At 59.4% G+C, this 17,491-nt stretch overlaps 1 protein-coding gene across 1 annotated transcript; it reads right to left on the reverse strand.

The window, feature by feature from the left end:
- Nucleotides 1-1,520: 1,520 nt before the first annotated feature.
- On the reverse strand, nt 1,521-13,509 carry PYGM (glycogen phosphorylase, muscle associated). The gene is made up of 20 exons (XM_040466110.1): nt 13,267-13,509; nt 12,126-12,227; nt 11,947-12,025; nt 11,756-11,859; nt 11,245-11,376; nt 9,857-9,968; nt 9,688-9,770; nt 8,958-9,101; nt 8,535-8,627; nt 8,141-8,287; nt 7,854-8,017; nt 7,464-7,578; nt 6,827-6,928; nt 6,339-6,486; nt 5,987-6,045; nt 5,718-5,859; nt 5,045-5,252; nt 2,336-2,470; nt 2,056-2,122; nt 1,521-1,942 (listed from the first exon to the last, which is right to left on the reverse strand). Exons 1-20 carry the CDS (start codon nt 13,507-13,509, stop codon nt 1,793-1,795), a joined length of 2,529 nt encoding a protein of 842 aa, XP_040322044.1. The 3' UTR covers nt 1,521-1,792.
- Between the last annotated feature and the right edge of the window lie 3,982 nt (nt 13,510-17,491).

Raw genomic sequence — 17,491 nt, forward strand, 5'->3', positions numbered from 1 at the left:
CCCCACCCCTCCCGCCCCTGCGCGGGGCTCCGCACCGCCGGCTGCGCCTCCCCCACCGGGGGCTCCCTCTCGCCCCGCACGCGGCCGTCCCTGCGGCAGCTTAACCCCTCCCCTGCCGCGCCGCCCGGGAAGCCAGGGCCGCGGGCTGGGGCTGCGCCACCGGCCGCGCGGAGGGTGGGCGAGCGGAGGTCAGGCCTCGCGGGACGTGGAGGGGGGATCTAAACCGAGAGCCCTCTCCCCCCACCCAGACGCCCCTACGCCCCCCGCCCTGCCGGCTGTTGGGCAGAGGAAGCCGGGAGGGGCAGGAAGCGGACTGCGGTGGGGAAGGGGCGCCCCGCCCAGCCCCCGGCCCGGGTTCCTGTTTTCGAGACAAACCGTTCCCACGGGGCTAACCCGACCCGGGGCCGGGCGTCTTCCTGCGGGCAGCGGGGGGCACAGACCTGGTAGAGATCGGGGGCGTGGGGAGAGCGGGTTCTGTGATAGCCTGGAGGAGGGGCTAGGACAAGATGGGAACATTTTGGGGACAGGGGCCTTGTGGGAGAGGGAGGCATGAAAACGCGGCTACCTGAAAACGGGGCCTCGATGTCTGTGGAGGGGGGTGGGGGGGCCCCGAGTTCACACAGGAGGGACTGGGGCCCCGGAAGCCTGGCTCCTCACGGGGCCAGATGGGAAGGGGCTGCTGCAAGCGGCGGGTGGGTTCTGCGCAACTTGGGGGACTGGAGGTCTGCGTGCGTCTCCCCCGCCACCCCACCACCCCCCAGGGCAGGGAGGAACTTGGGAGGGGCAGCCACAAGCAGTTGGGGTCCCACAAGCCAGGCCTAGGAGAGCCGGTAACCATTTCCGGCTGTTTGGATTCAAATACACTCACTGTGAAACCACCGGCCCCAAACCTGCCTTTCGAGGCTTGCCCCTTCCTGCCTCAGGGCTGGGGAGGCAGGACCTCCCCCACACCTCAGTTTTGGTAATAGGAGGCCGAGAAACAGCCTCTTTCTGGTCCTCAGTTTCCCCAAAGTGAGGGGAGGGGGCAACACTTGGCCTAGCCCAGACCGTCTGTGAGTGTCCCCCACCCTAACTCCCCAGACTTTAGACCAAGTGTAGCCACCTGCTCAGAGACCCTTAAACGCCGCAGTGGGGCGGGGCTACGGGCGGAGTCAAGAAGGCGCCAACCACCCACAGGCTCCTCCCCCTCCCAAGTCCTGCCCCGGACAGTGTGGACCCTCCGTCGTCCTAGAGGCCTCGGCCCAAGTCCCGGCTCCCAGCCCCTGTGGGCCCCACCCAGGAGGACGCCCCGCCCCCGGCCAGCTTGGCAGGCCGCTGACCTAGTATGGACACAGCACTGGGAAGAGAGGCGTGGAGGGTGACGCCTGAAAGGAGGCTGGAGAGTCTCGGGTCCCGCCCCCATGGGCTGCCCCCTCCTTCGGAGGGGACGCACCTGCCGGTTGTGGGGGCAAAGCGCGGTGACTGCGCAGCTGCCGCGGTGCCTGCCCAGAGCTAAAAATATTTCCCAACAGACAGAGGAGTAAGGAGGTTCCCAAGGAGAATCAATTTATTGAAGAGTGGGTGCAGTTGGTCAGACCCTTAAATAGGAGGGGGCAGGGAGCCCGAGGACAGGATGGGAGCAGTGTCCTTAGTCACACTGGACACTGGGACCTTGAGACTGGGGGAAAATGGGAGGTTCCAGGAAAAGGCTGAGAGAACGAACTCCAGTATCCCCCCTCTGGGTGGGGACCTGGGGCTGGCCCAAGGGATTGCAAATAAACTCAGGGGCCAGTTTGGGGTCTGGTCTGGAGGCTCAGATGGTCTCATCAGGGGCCGGCAGGCGCTTGCGCGAAGGATCCACGCCCCAGATCTCCCGGGCGTACTGGGCAATAGTTCGGTCACTGGAGAACTTGCCTGATGTGGCTATGTTCCGGATCACCATTCGTGTCCACTCTCTTGGATTCTACAAGCCAAAGGAGAGCTCTGGGTTCATTCTGCCGGTGGGGTCCCCAGCTTCCACCACATCCCATCCAGGGCCACCAAAGCTTTGCCAACCCCTGGCCCAGGGCCCCTCACCTTGTACAAAGCACTGACTTTCTCCTGGCACTTAATGTAATCTTCATAATCTGCAAAGACTTTAAACCTGGAAGGGAACAGAGAGGCAGGAAGCTCCATGAGATCAAGGGCCAAGCCCGTCCTGTCCTGATGGTGTGCGAGGGCCAGGAGAGGGAAACTGCTTCCAGAAGAGCCTGGCCCCAATTGCCCAGGACCCCCACCTAGCCTCCCCACATACGGCACCTGAGCCCAGTTCAGCCCAGCAGCCCCACCTGCACGGTTCCCTGGCCAACCAGCTCACCGGTCATGGTGCATAAGCATGTTGACAATGTCCTTGAACAGGTCTGGCTGTTTGGGGGAGAAGAAACCACTGCTCAGCTGCTCAATGATATGCCGAAGCTCCGGAATTCGGTCATAGTACTCCTGGGCGTTGTACCTGTGGGGGAAGAACAGTCAGCACTGTGGCCAGGAGTTCCTGGCTCCTCCTCCAGAGAAAATCCGAAAAGTCCTAAGCCTCAGGGCCAAAACCCAGGCCCCAGCCTGCGGCGGCCCTCCCTGGAGCTGCTGCACCCCTCTGGAGGACCCTCTCCCTTCTCTGCTCAGCTTTTCATCCCCCTTGTGTAGTTGAGGCCTGGAGACGGCAAAAAGGTAAATGTCTGAGCCAAAGGCCCCAAACCAAGTGTTCTTTTTTCCCTCCCATACACCACCACCTCTCCTAACCAGTGTGTTTCCTTCCTAAATGCTTTCCTCGTTCCCTTTCCCAAGTCCGTCCGCCTTCGGGCCCCAGGAGGAAGCACCGGGCATGTCCTCGGACCGTCCTTAAACTCGGACCGTCCAACCGAGCCCATCGCTGGCCTGGCGCCAGCTTTCTTCCCGTGCGCCGCTTTCTGAAGCAGTCCAACCACCCCTCAGCCACCTGGGTTCAAAACCCTCCCCGAGGCCAGTCTCCTCTCTTTCCTCGCCTCCCCACTTCCAACCGGCAACCAAGGGCGACTCCTCAACAATGTCCCCCACCCCCATCCCCAGCACTGGCAGTGCGGGCCATTCTCCTCGCATGATGGCGCGGCGGCCTCCACGCTGGGCCCCCACCTACACTTTGCCCCCCGCAGTCCGGCCTCCACCTTACACCCAAAATTGTCCCCCTGGAGCCTGCTTCTGAACGTGTTGGATCTGGCTCAAAACATGTCCTGTCTCCCTCCTATCCAAAGGATAAAGTCTGAACTTCCTAGTCAAGCCCAACAGGAGAAATTTCCTTTCAATATTTAATGCCAGCTCTCAGAAGCAGGTGGTGGGAGTGTGAGCCGCTACCAACTTTCTGGAAAGCAATTTGGCAATATGCATGAAAAGCCTTAAGAACTCATACTTGAAGAAGAAGGGAGAAGAAGAAGGTCTCATGCTTTTTTTTTTTTTAATTAAAAAAATTTTTTTAATGTTTATTTATTTTTGAGAGAGAGAGACAGACAGACAGAGTGCAAGGGGGGAGAAGCAGAGAGAGAGGGAGACGCAGAATCTGAAGCAGGCTCCGGGCGCTGAGTTGTCAGCACAGAGCCCAACGCGGGGCTCGAACCCACGAACCCTGAGATCTTGACCTGAGCTGAAGTTGGACGTTCAACCGACTGAGCCACCCGGGCGCCCCGGTCTGATACTTTTTTGACTCAGAAATATATCTCCTTCTAATAATTATCTTCAGGAAATAGAGATGTGGGCCTAGATATAAAAGGATGAGATCGCAGTGATATTTACACTAAGAAACAGCAGAAATCAACCTTAATGTCCAACAGTATGGAACTGGATAAATTACAGCATGTCCATACGATGGAACCCTATACAAACATTTTTAAATAGTTTAAAGACTATTTAGTAACATGGAAAATGCCTCACCAGTGCTGACATCAGCCTTCAAAATTGTACACGTGTTAGTCCCAACTTTCAAAACCCTACGTATATGCACACGCATAGTGATACACGTAGAGATAGGACTACAGTGGGGCACCTGGGTGGCTCAGTCGGTTGAACGTCCAGCTTCGGCTCAGGTCATGATCTCCCGGTTTGTGGGTTCGAGCCCCATGTCGGGCTCTGTGCTGACAGCTCAGAGCCTGGAGCCTGCTTCGGATTCTGTGTTTCCCTCTCTCTCTGCCCAACCCCCACTCGTACCTGTCTCTCTCTGTCTCAAAAATAAATAAACATTTAAAAATTTAAAAAAAGAAAAGAAAAGAAAAAGGACTATGGCTTTAAAAATGGGTGATGAGGGGCACCTGAATGGCTCAGTCGGTGAAGCATCTGCCTCTTGATTTGGGCTCAGGGCATGATCTCACAGTCCGTGAGTTCGAGCCCCACGTTGAGCTCTGCACTGTCAGCACTGAGCTTGCTTGGGATTCTCTCTCCCTCTTTCTGCCCCTTCCCTGCTCCCTCGCTCTCTCTCTCTCTCTCTCTCTCTCTCTCTCTCTCTCTCAAAATAAATAAAATAAACATTAAAAAAGTAAAAACAGGTGATTAAATTATGAATGACTGTTATTTTATTCTTTGTGGTTTCATATTTTTCCAATTAAGGGGCACATATTGCTTGTATGATAAGAAAAAAAATTTTTTTAATAAATTTTTAAAAATCTAATATCTACTTTGAAGAACCGCCTCTCTGGCCACAAGCACAGCTGTATTTATTGTGCTCATCTTTCCCCTTTTGCCATGCCTGCCAGGGAGCTAAGAATTCAACTTTACTTCCAGAAATTCCAGCAATAAATAATATCATAGCCTACGATTGATACCATTTTCTGCTCCTTTTCCTTCAGTGTTGTGTTCCTTCTTTCTTTTCCCATGCCGTTAACCTCATTTGTTGTACGTCATCTCAGAAGTTCTCCGGAACCCTAATGGCCATAACTGAGACCTTGTGCAGCCTGGGCCGGCCTTTCCAGGTATGCCCCTTGCTCCCAAGCCCTACCCTCCAGTAGCCACACCTCCTCGGTGCCTCCTGCCCATGGACTGTGAACTTTGGAGCCCTTGACCCCCATACCCTCTCTGGTCGAGCTTTTCCACGTCCTCCACCCGCATGCCAAAGATGAAGAAGTTCTCTTCTCCCGCCTCTTCCGCCATTTCCACGTTGGCCCCGTCCATGGTGCCAATGGTCAGAGCCCCATTGAGCATGAACTTCATGTTGCCGGTGCCCGAGGCCTCAGTGCCTGCAGTGGAGATCTGCTCGGAGAGGTCAGCAGCTGGGATCACTGTGGGGCGGCAGCAGGGGACAAACTCAGCTCCAGGAAAGGTCCCACCCCAGCTGGGGACTGTGGAGTTAGGCTGGCCCGAGGTACAGCCAGAGTCAGAGCCCCCCTCTACCCCAACCCTCCCACAGTCACCAGCTGAATCTCCCTCCCACCGCCAGCCCCTCCACCCCACTCCACCCCACTGCTTGGTGATCGTTGGCCATCTGAGGTCTGAACCTGGACTGGACTCTCTCCCCACCCCTGCCCCACTGTGTGCACGATTTGAAGGGCAAATCTTCCCTATAATTTCACCCTGTACTGCCCGAACCCCCCACCGCCATCGGGGTGGGGGTGGGGGGACATCCTCATGATTTGAGCATTGTCCTGTCCAGATTCTTCTTCCAAGTGCAAGTACCCCAGGGACAGGTGACCAATACCCCTTCCTGGGACTGAACTAATCAAAGCGTCCCTCTGGCGGCACCCCACCTTTCTCGGCCAGCGAGACTCGGTAGTTCTCCAGGAAGATCACACGGAGGCGGTCTCCTACCACTGGGTCGTGGTTAACCACATCCCCAATGGCTGTGATGAGTTTGATGATCATCTTAGCCATGTGGTATCCAGGGGCAGCCTGTGGGAGCACAGTCTGGGGTCAGCTCCACAGCCTGGCCCCCTACCCTTATCCTGCAACCCAGCCAGGCTGACCTCAACCCGGCTGTCAAAGGATCAGAGCCGCGGTCTGCGGCCTGGCTCCTCACCTTCCCTCCAATCATCACAGTTCGGGGCACAACAAATCTATTGGGTTCCTGCTTGATGCCTGTGGAGAAACAGAGATCAGCGGGCCAGGTTTGGCCTCCTGACGACACCTATCCACCAGCGCCCTAGACAGTAGGCCTGATTTGGGCAACTGCTTGCTATGTGACTTCCGATCTGTCACTTTCCCCTCTCCGAGCCTCAGTTTGCCTGTCTATGAAATGGGGGTAAGTCCATGCCCCAAGAGCTGTCCCGAGGCCAAAGGAGACGTTGACTAGGAGGTACGTGGTACACGGGGCGGGGGGAGGGGTACGCAGAGGGGAGCGCCAAGAGACAGAGGGCACCCCTGCCACTCACGGTTGTACAGGGTGATGATGTGGAGGCAGTTGAGGAGCTGGCGTTTATATTCATGAATTCGCTTCACCTGGACGTCGAAGAGCGAGTTGGGGTTGATATGGACTTTGTACTCCCCCTCCAGGTACGCGGCGAACTTTAACTTGTTTTCCTGAAGGCAGGGAGGATGGGGAGAGAGCTTCACCAACGGGCCTCAGCCTCAGGAGATCCCACAGTGTCATTTCTTTCCCAGAAAGGGAGCGGACAGAAGGCTCGCTCGCCACCTTTATCCCCGCGTGCGCCAGGGCAGACATCGCTAATCAATGCCAGCACTCTTCCAGTGCGGTCAGATGATGCCCTGTCACCTTGGACTCCAGGCAACGTCTACCAGGCCCAAGGCTGCCGGGGAGACAGGCCCCGCGGGCCATCCCCGAGCCGGGCCCGGGGGCTGGCGCCTCCAGCGTGCTCCCTCCCGCCCTGGCACCAGTGTTCCAGGTCGCCACACCCCGTACCTGCTTCACTTTGGCCACATCCCGGATAAAGGCTTCATCGTCCACGTACGAGAGCAGCTTGCGCAGCTGGTCCAGGTCGGAGATGTAGTCTTCCCCGATGCGCTGTGGGGCGGTGGCTGTCGGTCACGCCTACACCCCTCCTCCAGCCTCCCGCACAGAAAGGTCCCCTTCCGGCGTCAGCCAGGCCTCGCCCCCTGCAGACAACCCCTCCTTCGCCAGCCTCCCCGCTGGGGCGTGGTGTGGGCACCACCATCTTCCCGCTGGACCTTGAGCTCTGATGGCTGACCTCACGGGACCCCAGCAGGCCTTTCTCCTGGCCTTTTCCTCTGACAGACAGTGACCTTGACGCCCTGCTCACAATCTCTGCTCCTGTCAGTCTCGCTTCAGATGTGACCTGTCCTGACCCTCTCCGAGGCTGACCTCCATAGCCAGGCCTCCGTTAGCCCACAGAGCATCCTCACGCAAACAAGAAAACGGTCCCCCTCCTCCAGGCACATGCAAAGCTAGGGGAACGCAGCGCAGGGTGGATTTCGGCCCTCCACTGGGCCCCCTGCAGTGGCCCACCTACGGGTCCATGCACAGCTGGTCCCTGTAGCGACGCGTGTTCACCCCTACTGGCCACGCGGTGACCTCTCACCTCAGCAATGACCTCTGCCAGCCCGGGGTTACACAGGACTAGCCAGCGACGAGGGGTGATGCCATTGGTCTTATTCTGGAATTTATGTGGCTCCAGCTCGTAGAAGTCCTTGAAGCTGCAGGATGGGGTTGGAGGGTCACTACCCACCCCTGCGGGACGAAGGTCTCCTCCTGGAGGCCCTACCCTGGTTTCTTGCTGAGAGGGGCCTGGGGATGAGGGGGTGGCTGTATGTGAGAGGAGATCATTTGGGGACAGGACTGTACTGGACATCAGGGCCATGATGCTCAGAAAAGCTGTGCTACCTGTGGAAAGGGCCAGCTGGGGTCAGGTGGTGAGGGGGGTGGGATGCGCGGGGCCAGCGGGGGGCGGGGCCTGGGGAGCGGGTCTCACATGGTCTTCTTGAGGATCTCGGAGTGGATGCGGGCCACGCCATTGACGGCATGCGACCCGGCGATGCAGAGGTGGGCCATGTTGATGCGTTTCACTGCGCCCTCCTCCACAAGCGACATGCGCCGCAGCCGGTCCACGTCCCCCGGGAAGACGGCTGCCACCCGCTGCGCAGGGAGAGCCCAGAGCTCAGACGCCGCCGCGGCCTCCAGAGCCGAGGTCCCCAGCCCCGTACCCCCAGCACTCTACCCACAGCCCTGCACCCTCCAGCCCAGGCCTCCTCCACTCACATTAAGGAAGCGCTGATTGATCTCGTAGATGATCTGGAGATGTCGAGGCAGCAGCGTCTCAATCAGATGCACGGGCCAGCGTTCCAGGGCCTCGGGCAGTACCGTGTGGTTGGTGTAGGCACAGGTCCTGACCGTCACGTCCCAGGCCTGATGAAGAGGAGGGGGGCGGTCAGGGACCCCGGGGCCTGAGCCCTATGGCTCCCCACACACACAGAGTGCGGCCAGGAGCCTGGGCCCTGTCACTGGGGGACAGGTTCTAGGACACTCGTCCTCGGGGCCTGACGCTGCTGTCTGCTTTGTGCGGGCTGCCCTCACGGATTTCTACTTCCCAGACCGGGAAAGGCAACCCTGAGACAGAGAGGCTCAGGCGGGGGTGGAGGGTCCCGGAGCCCACCTTGTCCCAGTCCAGCCTCTCCAGATCCACCAGTATCCTCATGAGCTCGGGGATGGCCAAGGAAGGATGGGTATCATTCAGCTGGATGGCCACCTGCGGGGAGGGGGTTGGGAGTCAGGCTGGGATCCAAACCAAGGCTATGGTCGCTGTCCTTTGCCCCTTCAGAGCCCCCTCCGCGTGGTTCCAGGCTGGAGCCGGGTGTGGCGGCCCTCTGGGGGGGGGGGCAGTGGCGGGCAGGAGGGGGAGGGAGGTTCCCAGGTTAGGTGCCCGTCGATTGAGGATCCCGAACAGGCCACCCTCACACACACCCCCAGCCCCCACTTCCTCATCTACGACATGAGGGGGCAGGCTGAGGCTGGAGGGGAGAGGCGATGGCATGCATCACGGGAGGTGTAGAGGGGGGCCCTCCCTGGGGCCTGGCACCTTATCCGGAAAGGCGTCGAAGCTCGTGCGCACGGGGTCACGGCAGCCGAACTTGGAGGACTTGAAGCGGCGGATGATGTCCTGGAGGGTGGCGGCCACCACAAAGTACTCCTGCTTCAACCGCAGCTCCTTCCCCTCAAAGAACTGGGGACAGTTCAAGGCAGGGCTGAGTCAAGGGGGTGGGGGGTGGGGGGTTCTGACGGTGCCACAGCGTGGCCGGAGGACTCCTGCCCACGCCAAGCCCCTTGCGCTCTGAACAGCCCCCGCCTCCAGGACCCAGGGGATTTTCACCCACCAGGTAGTGGAGGGGATGGTGTGAGGACGGGGGCATTCGAGGACCCGGAGTATTGTCGGCATCGCCAGGGAACAGGTCCCCCAAAGTGCCCTGCCCCAACTCGCTGCCCCCAGGACTTAGGTGTCCTCTTAAAGAACCAAAAGTACTTGGGGGGCTGGGGTGGGGAACAGGACATGACAGGAGCCAACAATACGTCCTGGGTGCTGCGGGGTGCCCGGCTGACTCAGTTAGAAGAGATGTGACCCTTGATCTCAGGGTTGTGAGTTCGAGCCCCACGTTGGGGGTGTAGAGATTACTAAAAAATAAATAAATAAACTTAAAAAAACAAAGGATATGTCCTGGGTGTCACTAGGGCGCCAGAGGCTGTCCCTCCCCGTTTTCCACCCTCTCCTAGGCTTTCAGGTGTCCCGCCCCCCAGCCCAGGAGGTGACATACGTTGTCGTTGGGGTACAGGACGCGAGAGATGTTCTCCGCCAGGTTTCGGTCCAGCACAGCCTGGATGTAGCCACCGACGTTGACTGAGGGGTGAAAGTGGGGACAGTGTCGGGCCCAGGCTGAGCACAGGCCGGGGCAGGCAGGGGTGCGGGCAGGCGGCTGAACTCACAGTCCTTGAGGTTGAAGTCATTGGGGGCCTTGGCCGACCACAGGCGCATGGTGTTGACGATATTGTTACGGTAGCCAGGCACAGGAGTGTCGTAAGGCATGGCCAGTACCACCTGCAGGCGTGTCGGACGTGGTGGCAGGAGCTGGGTATCTGCCACGTGACTTGGGGGGCCCCCGAGAGCCACAACTCCTGCCTTTGTCTCTACCCTGCACCAACCCCCCAGCCCCAGGTTCTACTGCCCACTCTGGGTAACCGTGAGCGAACCTCTCAACCTCTCTGGGCCTCATCCATAGAGAGAGGGCCCCCCAGGGTCTCCCCACCCACCCCCACCCCACCTTGCCCGGCTGCCTGCGAGGATTACAGGGGGCAGTGATGAGTCTGGAGCCCAAGGTGGGGCTCCGTTGGGGGCCGCTCTACAGTGATGGGGGTGAGCGGGCCCGCCTGGCCCGAGCACAATCTAGAAGATACTCTGGACTCATCAGAGGGCTGGGGGGCCCCGGTGCCTGGCTGAAGGGGACACAGACGTCAAGTCCATCCAAAGGGCATATGCCTGGTTGACCACTGGGCTAATTAGCAGTGACTAATGCTGGTCCCACCTCCCACAATTAGCAAATGGCGATCATTGCTGCCAACAGCTGCCCGCTACCACAGGGCTGGGGGCATAAGCACTTCTCCAAGGCCCGGCGCCCTTTCTCCCCAACAGCGAAGCAGCTTAGCCCCTGATTGGAAAAGAGTGGAAGGTGCAGCTCCGAGAGGGAAGGGACTGGCCCGAGAGCACAGAGCTAGGGGGCAGCCAGAGCCCCTACTGAATCTTATCATAAATGACAGCCCGACAAATGGCCCATTCTAAAAGCCTAGAGGTTTCTGTGCAGCCGTCTGGAGGCCTATGACCTACAGCCACGGCAAGAGAGCTGACTGAGGTTCTCTGACACCTGGGTCTGAGGTTCAGACACCTGGTTTGGCTTCAGGCTCCCTCTCACTTGTTGTGTGACCTTGGACAAGTCAGTTCCTCTCTCAAGGTTTTAATTGTCTCCCTTTCTGGGGGGAGTCAAGTCACCGTGATTATTCTGGGATGAGTCTTGTGGGGTGGAAAGGAGCCAGGTCGGGGGAAGGGCACTGGTGGCGCACGGCAGGCTCTCTCCTCCCCCTGGGCCCTGTGCTTGGCTTGGCTCCTCTGTGACCCTGTCTCCAGCCTCTCCTGACCCAAGCTGTGTGACCTCGAGTAAATCACTTAACCTCTCCGAGCCTCAGTGCCCTTCATGGTAAATAGCACTGGGTCCGGTAGTCTCCAGGCTCTCTCCCCGTATCTCCCTGTTTTCTTCCACAGCCTCTTCCTCCCTGCTTCCCCCTCCCTGGGGGCTCCCCCCACTCCCTGGCCTCACCCTTACCTGTGTGTCCACCCACTTGGCCCCCTGGCTGGTGTGCTCCACTCGGCCATAGAAGTGCACGGGCAGCGTGAACTCGGGTCGGGCCTTCTCCCAGGGGTTTCCGTAGCGAAGCCAGTCATCGGCCTCCTCCATCTGAGTCCAAGGCAGGCCAGGGGAGAAAGAAAGGCAGCGTCAGACCCAGGCTCACACCGCGGGAGGCAGTGGGTAGGGCAGGAGCAGTGGCCCTGCTGGGCCCTCTACGGCGTGTAAATTAAGGGCCCTGGGGTGGCGCCCACCCCCGGTCTGGTGGCATATCCCATGGGACGTGGTATGTGCGTGGGAGTCTGAGAGGTGGCACAGGTGTGGGTGCCTGTGCAAAACCAGCAGGCTTTGGGGCCAGGATGAAGGGACAAGGATGCCTTCTCTCAAGGCTGAGGCTGGTTCTGGGTCTATCCGGAGCTGGATGACCAAAGGGGGGGGTCCGCTCCATCGTGCCTGGGGCCCCACAAGGCCAGGGCCCGAGGCTGCTCACCTGCCAGCCCCCACAGATCTTCTGGTTAAAAATCCCAAACTCATAGCGGATCCCGTAGCCGTAGGCAGCCAGGCCCAGTGTTGCCATGGAGTCCAGAAAGCATGCTAGGGGGTTACGGGGAGGTGGGTGTCAGGGACCCGGCACACAGGAACCCTTCTGCCCGCCCCACCCCTGCCACCCTATCCACTCACCGGCCAGCCGACCCAGGCCCCCGTTGCCCAGCCCCGCGTCCTCCTCGATCTCCTCCAGCTCCTCCATGTCCAGACCCAGCTGGAGGGGTGGGGGGAGGGGTGGCAGTGGTCAAGGCCAAGGGCCAGCAGATGAGTCCCCCAGTATCTCAGGCTCACCCCGCTCCCGTCCCCCTGCACACCTGGTAGGTGGCTTCGTCACAGGCATTCTCCAAGGCCAGGTTCACCATGGTGTTTTGTAGCGTCCGTCCCATGTAGAACTCCAGAGACAGGTAGTAGATCCTCTGCCCGGACAGACAGATGGGTCGGGGAGGGGTCAGCCCTCCGGCGTCTGGCCAGCGCCTCTCACACCTCCTGTCCCACTCCGGGGGCCTGGCACGTGCCAGCCCTGTCCCTGTTTATTCTTCTCCCCACCACAGGCTTCGGGACCCGTCAGGAGGGTACCAGTCCAGCCTTTCCTCTGACTTTGGACACATCACTTTTGTTCCCTTAGCTTCCGTTTCCTCATCTGGAAAAGGGGGCTGCCATATCTACCTCAGGGACTGAGGTGCCGAGGACAGGCGAGACCCTCTTCCATCGCACACAAGCCTTCCAACAGCCCAGCGGGGAATCGGGGAGCAGAGAAGCCCAAGTGCTCCGCAAGAGGGGGAAGGCTAAGGTGCCTTAGAGAAACCAGTCATTTACTCAAGGTCACACACACTGACTCACGGCTAGAGTCGGCCCCCTTCTGTCCTGGCAGGGCCCAGGTCCCCTTGATCCTCAAGCCTCAGCCCCAGGAAGGGGGACAGAGAGGCACCAGAATCCAGGATGCTGGGTCTCCTGGTTTCCTGGGTCCCCTCCCTGCCCCACTCGCCTGCCCCTCCCCCTCCCCTGCCCAGGAGTATCAGGTTGCTGACATTTACCATGACCCCAAAGACACTTGATCCCGCTACCACCACCCCAGCTGCCCCAGCCTCGCACCAGCACCACCACACTCACATGTAATGACCCACCCTTCCATTTCAGGTCCGCCCTGACCACCCGCAGGGGTCTCCCTGACCACCGGAAGCCCCTCCGCTCTCTGAGCGAGCGCTAGGCCTTTTGCCCCCAGCCCGCCTGACCCGCGCCACCCGGCCTTGCCCCCGCCCCAGGTCTCACTGCCTGGATCGCCCCAGCACCCCATCGCACTTGGCCATGGCGCCCACCGTTCCCGACCCTCCAACGTCAGGAACCCGCTGCTGCAGAAAAGCCAGACCCCTGGAAGGGCTGCCGCTTGGTGGAGCTCTCCGGGTCCCCTGCTGGGGTCCCCAGCCCACTGCCCACCCAGGATGCCCCGAGCGGCACCTTGGGGTCCTTCTCGTAGTAGTGCTGCTGCGTGCGGATCCAGCGGCCCACGAGGTGGTCGCGGACGGTGTGGGCCAGCGCAAAGTAGTAATCTCTCGGGGTGGCCACATTGCGGTCTTTCACAAGTGTGAAATGCAGGTGCCGGTTGAAGTTCTTCTTCAGCTCCGTCACATTCTCCACGCCGGCCAGGCCACGCACGCTAATTTGCTTCCTTTTCTCCTGGTCTGACAAGGGCCGGGACATGGCTGCAGGAGGGCGGGCCGGACTGATGGGTGGCCTCAGCAGTGCCTCCAGCCAGGGAGTGGAGATCCCCAGCTGCCTGGGGTTTTAAAGCCTGGCTCTGGGGAGCTTGCCCCGCCTCCCCCTGCGATGGGAGGGTCTTGGCCGGGCGCCTCAGGGAGCTATTTTGGGGGCAAGGGGAGGAGAAGGGAGACGGGCAGGGAGAGCAGAGCGGAGCTCCACAAGAGCCAGGCCAGGCCCAGCCTGGCTCCTTCGCAGCCCTGCGCTGACCCACTTGTTCCAGGCCTCGCCCACTGGGGTCTTTGGTGCCCGTCTCTGCCTTTCACGGGGTCAGAGGCAAGATGCAGCAGGCAGTGTGGCCTTGAGAGGCCTGCGGTTTGACTGGAGCCGTTGGGGCTGTGACTTTGGCTAAGAGGTTGCCCTGATCTGGGTCCTTTTCCTGGGTTATGGATTGGGGGCCTGGGGGGGGGGGAGATTTCACCCCCACCCCACCCCCCCCTGCACACCCCCCCGAGGGCGCTGTGGGGGGGGGGGCGGGGGGAACAGGTGCCAGGAGACCCCGCCTTCATCCAAGCAGCTTGGTTTCTCTTTCAGACATTTGCCCAAAGACTGCAAACCACCGGCTGGATGACCTCTGGTCAAGTTTCCACGGTGGCCTTACGTGGGGGGCGCAGGGGTCTGCACTCGGGTAGCAAGGTCATATATCGGGGCAACAGGGGCAAGGAGCCAAGGGTCAGGGTGCCCCGAACAGGAGACGTGTAGCTAGCAGAGGACGCTGGGTGTCTGGGAGAAGGGGGACCGGGGGACTCCGGGTTCCAGGGGGTTGTGTGAAGGTCGCCTGAGGCAGGGCCACTGCCCCCACGCCACCCCCACCCAAGCTGAGCCACTCCGAGATCCCCCCTGTTGCTGTCCTTCAAGGAGCTCTGAAGTGACCTTTCGAGAGTGGTGGTAATCAGATTACAGGCTGGCTCTGGCTAGGGGCTGCCAGCCCAGAGCAGGGGCCTCTGGGAACTGTAGTCCTGTGCCCACAGGGGCAGGAGAAGCCAGCATCCCCCACCCACTCGTAACATTGGCCAGTGGTATTGGGTCTCTCTGTGATGCAGCTGCCAGGTGATTGGAGACCTTCTCCCACTCATTCCTCCCACCTGGGGCCACAGTACTGGACAGGGACTCAGTGGGCCAAGGTTCACGGCCGTGACCCCACCTGTAAAGTGGGAGCCTCGGCACCGGGAACCTTATACCACTTCCTCGTCTTCATGGCCTGGCAGCTCCAGGACCTTCCCTTGGAGGCTCTGGCTGTCCCCGATCCACCGCTCACGCCCTGGCCCCGGCACTGATTTGCTGTGTGACCCGAGGCTGGTCGCTTTACTATTCTGAGCCTTGAATTCCTTCATCCAATTTATACTCTCAAATAAGAATATAAATTCCTGCCTCCGCCTGCTGCTGCCTCCTACTCTTATGGAGGCCGCCTTTTGGATCCTGCTTTGTTCTTTGAGCAAAAGGAGCCCAAGGCTTTGTGCAATTTCAAAGGATGCCTGGGCCTCCGGGCAGCGGGCTGGTGGAGAGCAAGAACTGGGTGTTCTGGTCTGAGGGCCAGGGAAGCAGGTCAGAGGCCTGGACGGCCGCAGGACGTTACTGAGAGCCTGGCTTGGGGGAAGGCCGAGTTGTTTCCGAGGAAATCCTGAGCCACAGCAGGCCCAGCCCTGGAATCACGAGCGTGGTGTGGGGTCTACACTCCAAGTCTTCCAACTCCCAAGCGCTGCTCTCGTCTGCCCCCAAACAGCATTACTGGGTTGATCTCCCCAGGCCGCCATGCTTCATAGTGAGAAAAAAGATCAGGAAAATACCGAAATGTGCCTACACGGGCATGGTGGGAATACAGAAAACTTCCTTAAATGCTCCCATCTGCAGCCCCACCCACGGGGCTGTGCCTCTGCGGGGGTCACCCACCCTCCAAACCCTTGTCTCCAGGTGGGTGGGTCGGGTCTCCGGGCTTGGCCAGCATCTTGGGCCGCGGGGGCTGGACTCACTCGCCAAAGGCTGGCTGCTCTGAGTAGAGCTCAGGAAGCTCCTTGGTCCTGGAAGCACAATAGTCCTGGAGAAAGCCCCACGTTCCCTGTGCAGTCACCTCGCACCCAAGTTGTGACGGGACCCTGCCCACACAAACCTCTGCCCTGACCTCTAATGGCCTACAAGTTCATTTTCCTGCCGCCAGGGACCTGCTCCCAACCATTCCCAAATTCTCATCTGCTCCCCAGATGAATCCAAGCCTCTTCTGGCTGGCTGGCTCTGACGCCCCTCCTGGTGTACCAGCGCCTTGCTGGCCCTTCTGTGCTCAAGGCACTGGCTCAACAGGGATTTGTCCCATTTCTACTAGGAAACAGAAATTACTTTTTATTATTTTTTTTTAATTTTTTTTTCAACGTTTATTTTTATTTTTGAGACAGAGACAGACAGAGCATGAACAGGGGAGGGGCAGAGAGAGAGAGGGAGACACAGAATCGGAAACAGGCTCCAGGCTCCGAGCCATCAGCCCAGAGCCCGACGCGGGGCTCGAACTCACGGACCGCGAGATCGTGACCTGGCTGAAGTCGGACGCTTAACCGACTGCGCCACCCAGGCGCCCCCAGAAATTACTTTTTAAAAGTAGGCTCCGTGCCCAATGTGGGGCTTGAACTAACGACCCCTGAAACTAAGGGTCACATACTCTACCAACTGAGTCAGGATGGCGCCCCAGGAGAAATCGCCTTTTTTTTTTTTAAACCTTTGTTTTATTCTAAAGTAGGCTCCGCACCCACAATGGGCTTGAACTCACGACCTTGAGATCAAGAGTCTCACACTCTATGGACTAAACCAGCCAGGCGCCCAGAATTACTTTTGACCTCTCTGACTACCCCCTTGTGGGTCTCCAGTGGCCCCCACTGGAGTGACGCCACCCCAGGGAACCCCCCTTTTATTTTGCAAGCCCCAGCCCAGCATGATGAAACCTTGAAGGCTCAGGCTGACCTACTTGCCTCCCCATGTCCTCTCCAATCCCTCATTCCCCATCCAGTGCTGCGTGTGCAGATCAATCTTGAACCCTGGAAGCACTTGACCAACCCGAGTAACTCAAGGTTGTTTATGTCTGACTAGGTTTCTAACCAGAAATCCTGCCTCCTTCTCCGGACCAATCTTGGGTTTCTCCAGAGCCTGAACACTGACCTTTCCCAACCGGTGTTCCTTTCACCAACCAGGCTGAGGGGGCAGGGAGCCAGTGCCGAAGTGACAGGACAGACGGGCTTGAGCAAAGGGCTTTTCCTGCACTCTTTCGGGTCCTAAGGCGGGTGGGAAAGCATTTCTCCTCTGTCCCCACTCTTGCCTCAGAGGCAGGTAGCTCCCTACACTTCTGAAGGCCAAGCCTCTCTCTCATCTCAGGGCCTGGAGCTCCTTGGAGAAAGGCCCAGAGACGTGCCTTAGCTAGCCACTTTGTTACTCCCCAAAACCTTAACAGAAGCTGACGGCGGGGAGCAGGGAGGGAGCTAGCACAGGAATGGAGCTGGCCCCAGGGGAGAGAGACGGAGGAGATAGCTGGGCTGTGGTTAAGTCATTTATTGATTTTATTTCTAAAACCCACATAGCGCCACTTTGCCTCTTCCAGAGCTTCAAAGAGCTAATTAACCGCCCAATGAGCCCACCAGGGAAACCGAGCTTGTGGGGGAAGCAATGAGGTGAAGCCAAGGTCAAAGAGGGTTGCTAGGCCCCAGGCCCTGCCCCCATTCCCCCAGTTAAGGACAAAGAGAAAAGAGCCTGTTCTCTTCGTTTAGTCACCTGTAGTCTCAGGGCCTGGTTAGGGAAACCCACTGAACGCGCCTCCCTCCTGAGGGTTTCCTGAACCCCGCAGGCCTACGGCAGAGATACAGACGCCCTGGACGGGGCCCACAAAACCGGGCCGTGCTCCACACAGAAGGCACCGATCGGGCGGGCCCAACCTGAAGGTGGAAAGCAG

This window comes from Herpailurus yagouaroundi, unplaced genomic scaffold, assembly GCF_014898765.1.
Source record: "Herpailurus yagouaroundi ecotype Mexico unplaced genomic scaffold, PumYag 569, whole genome shotgun sequence".
Taxonomy (NCBI): domain Eukaryota; kingdom Metazoa; phylum Chordata; class Mammalia; order Carnivora; family Felidae; genus Herpailurus; species Herpailurus yagouaroundi.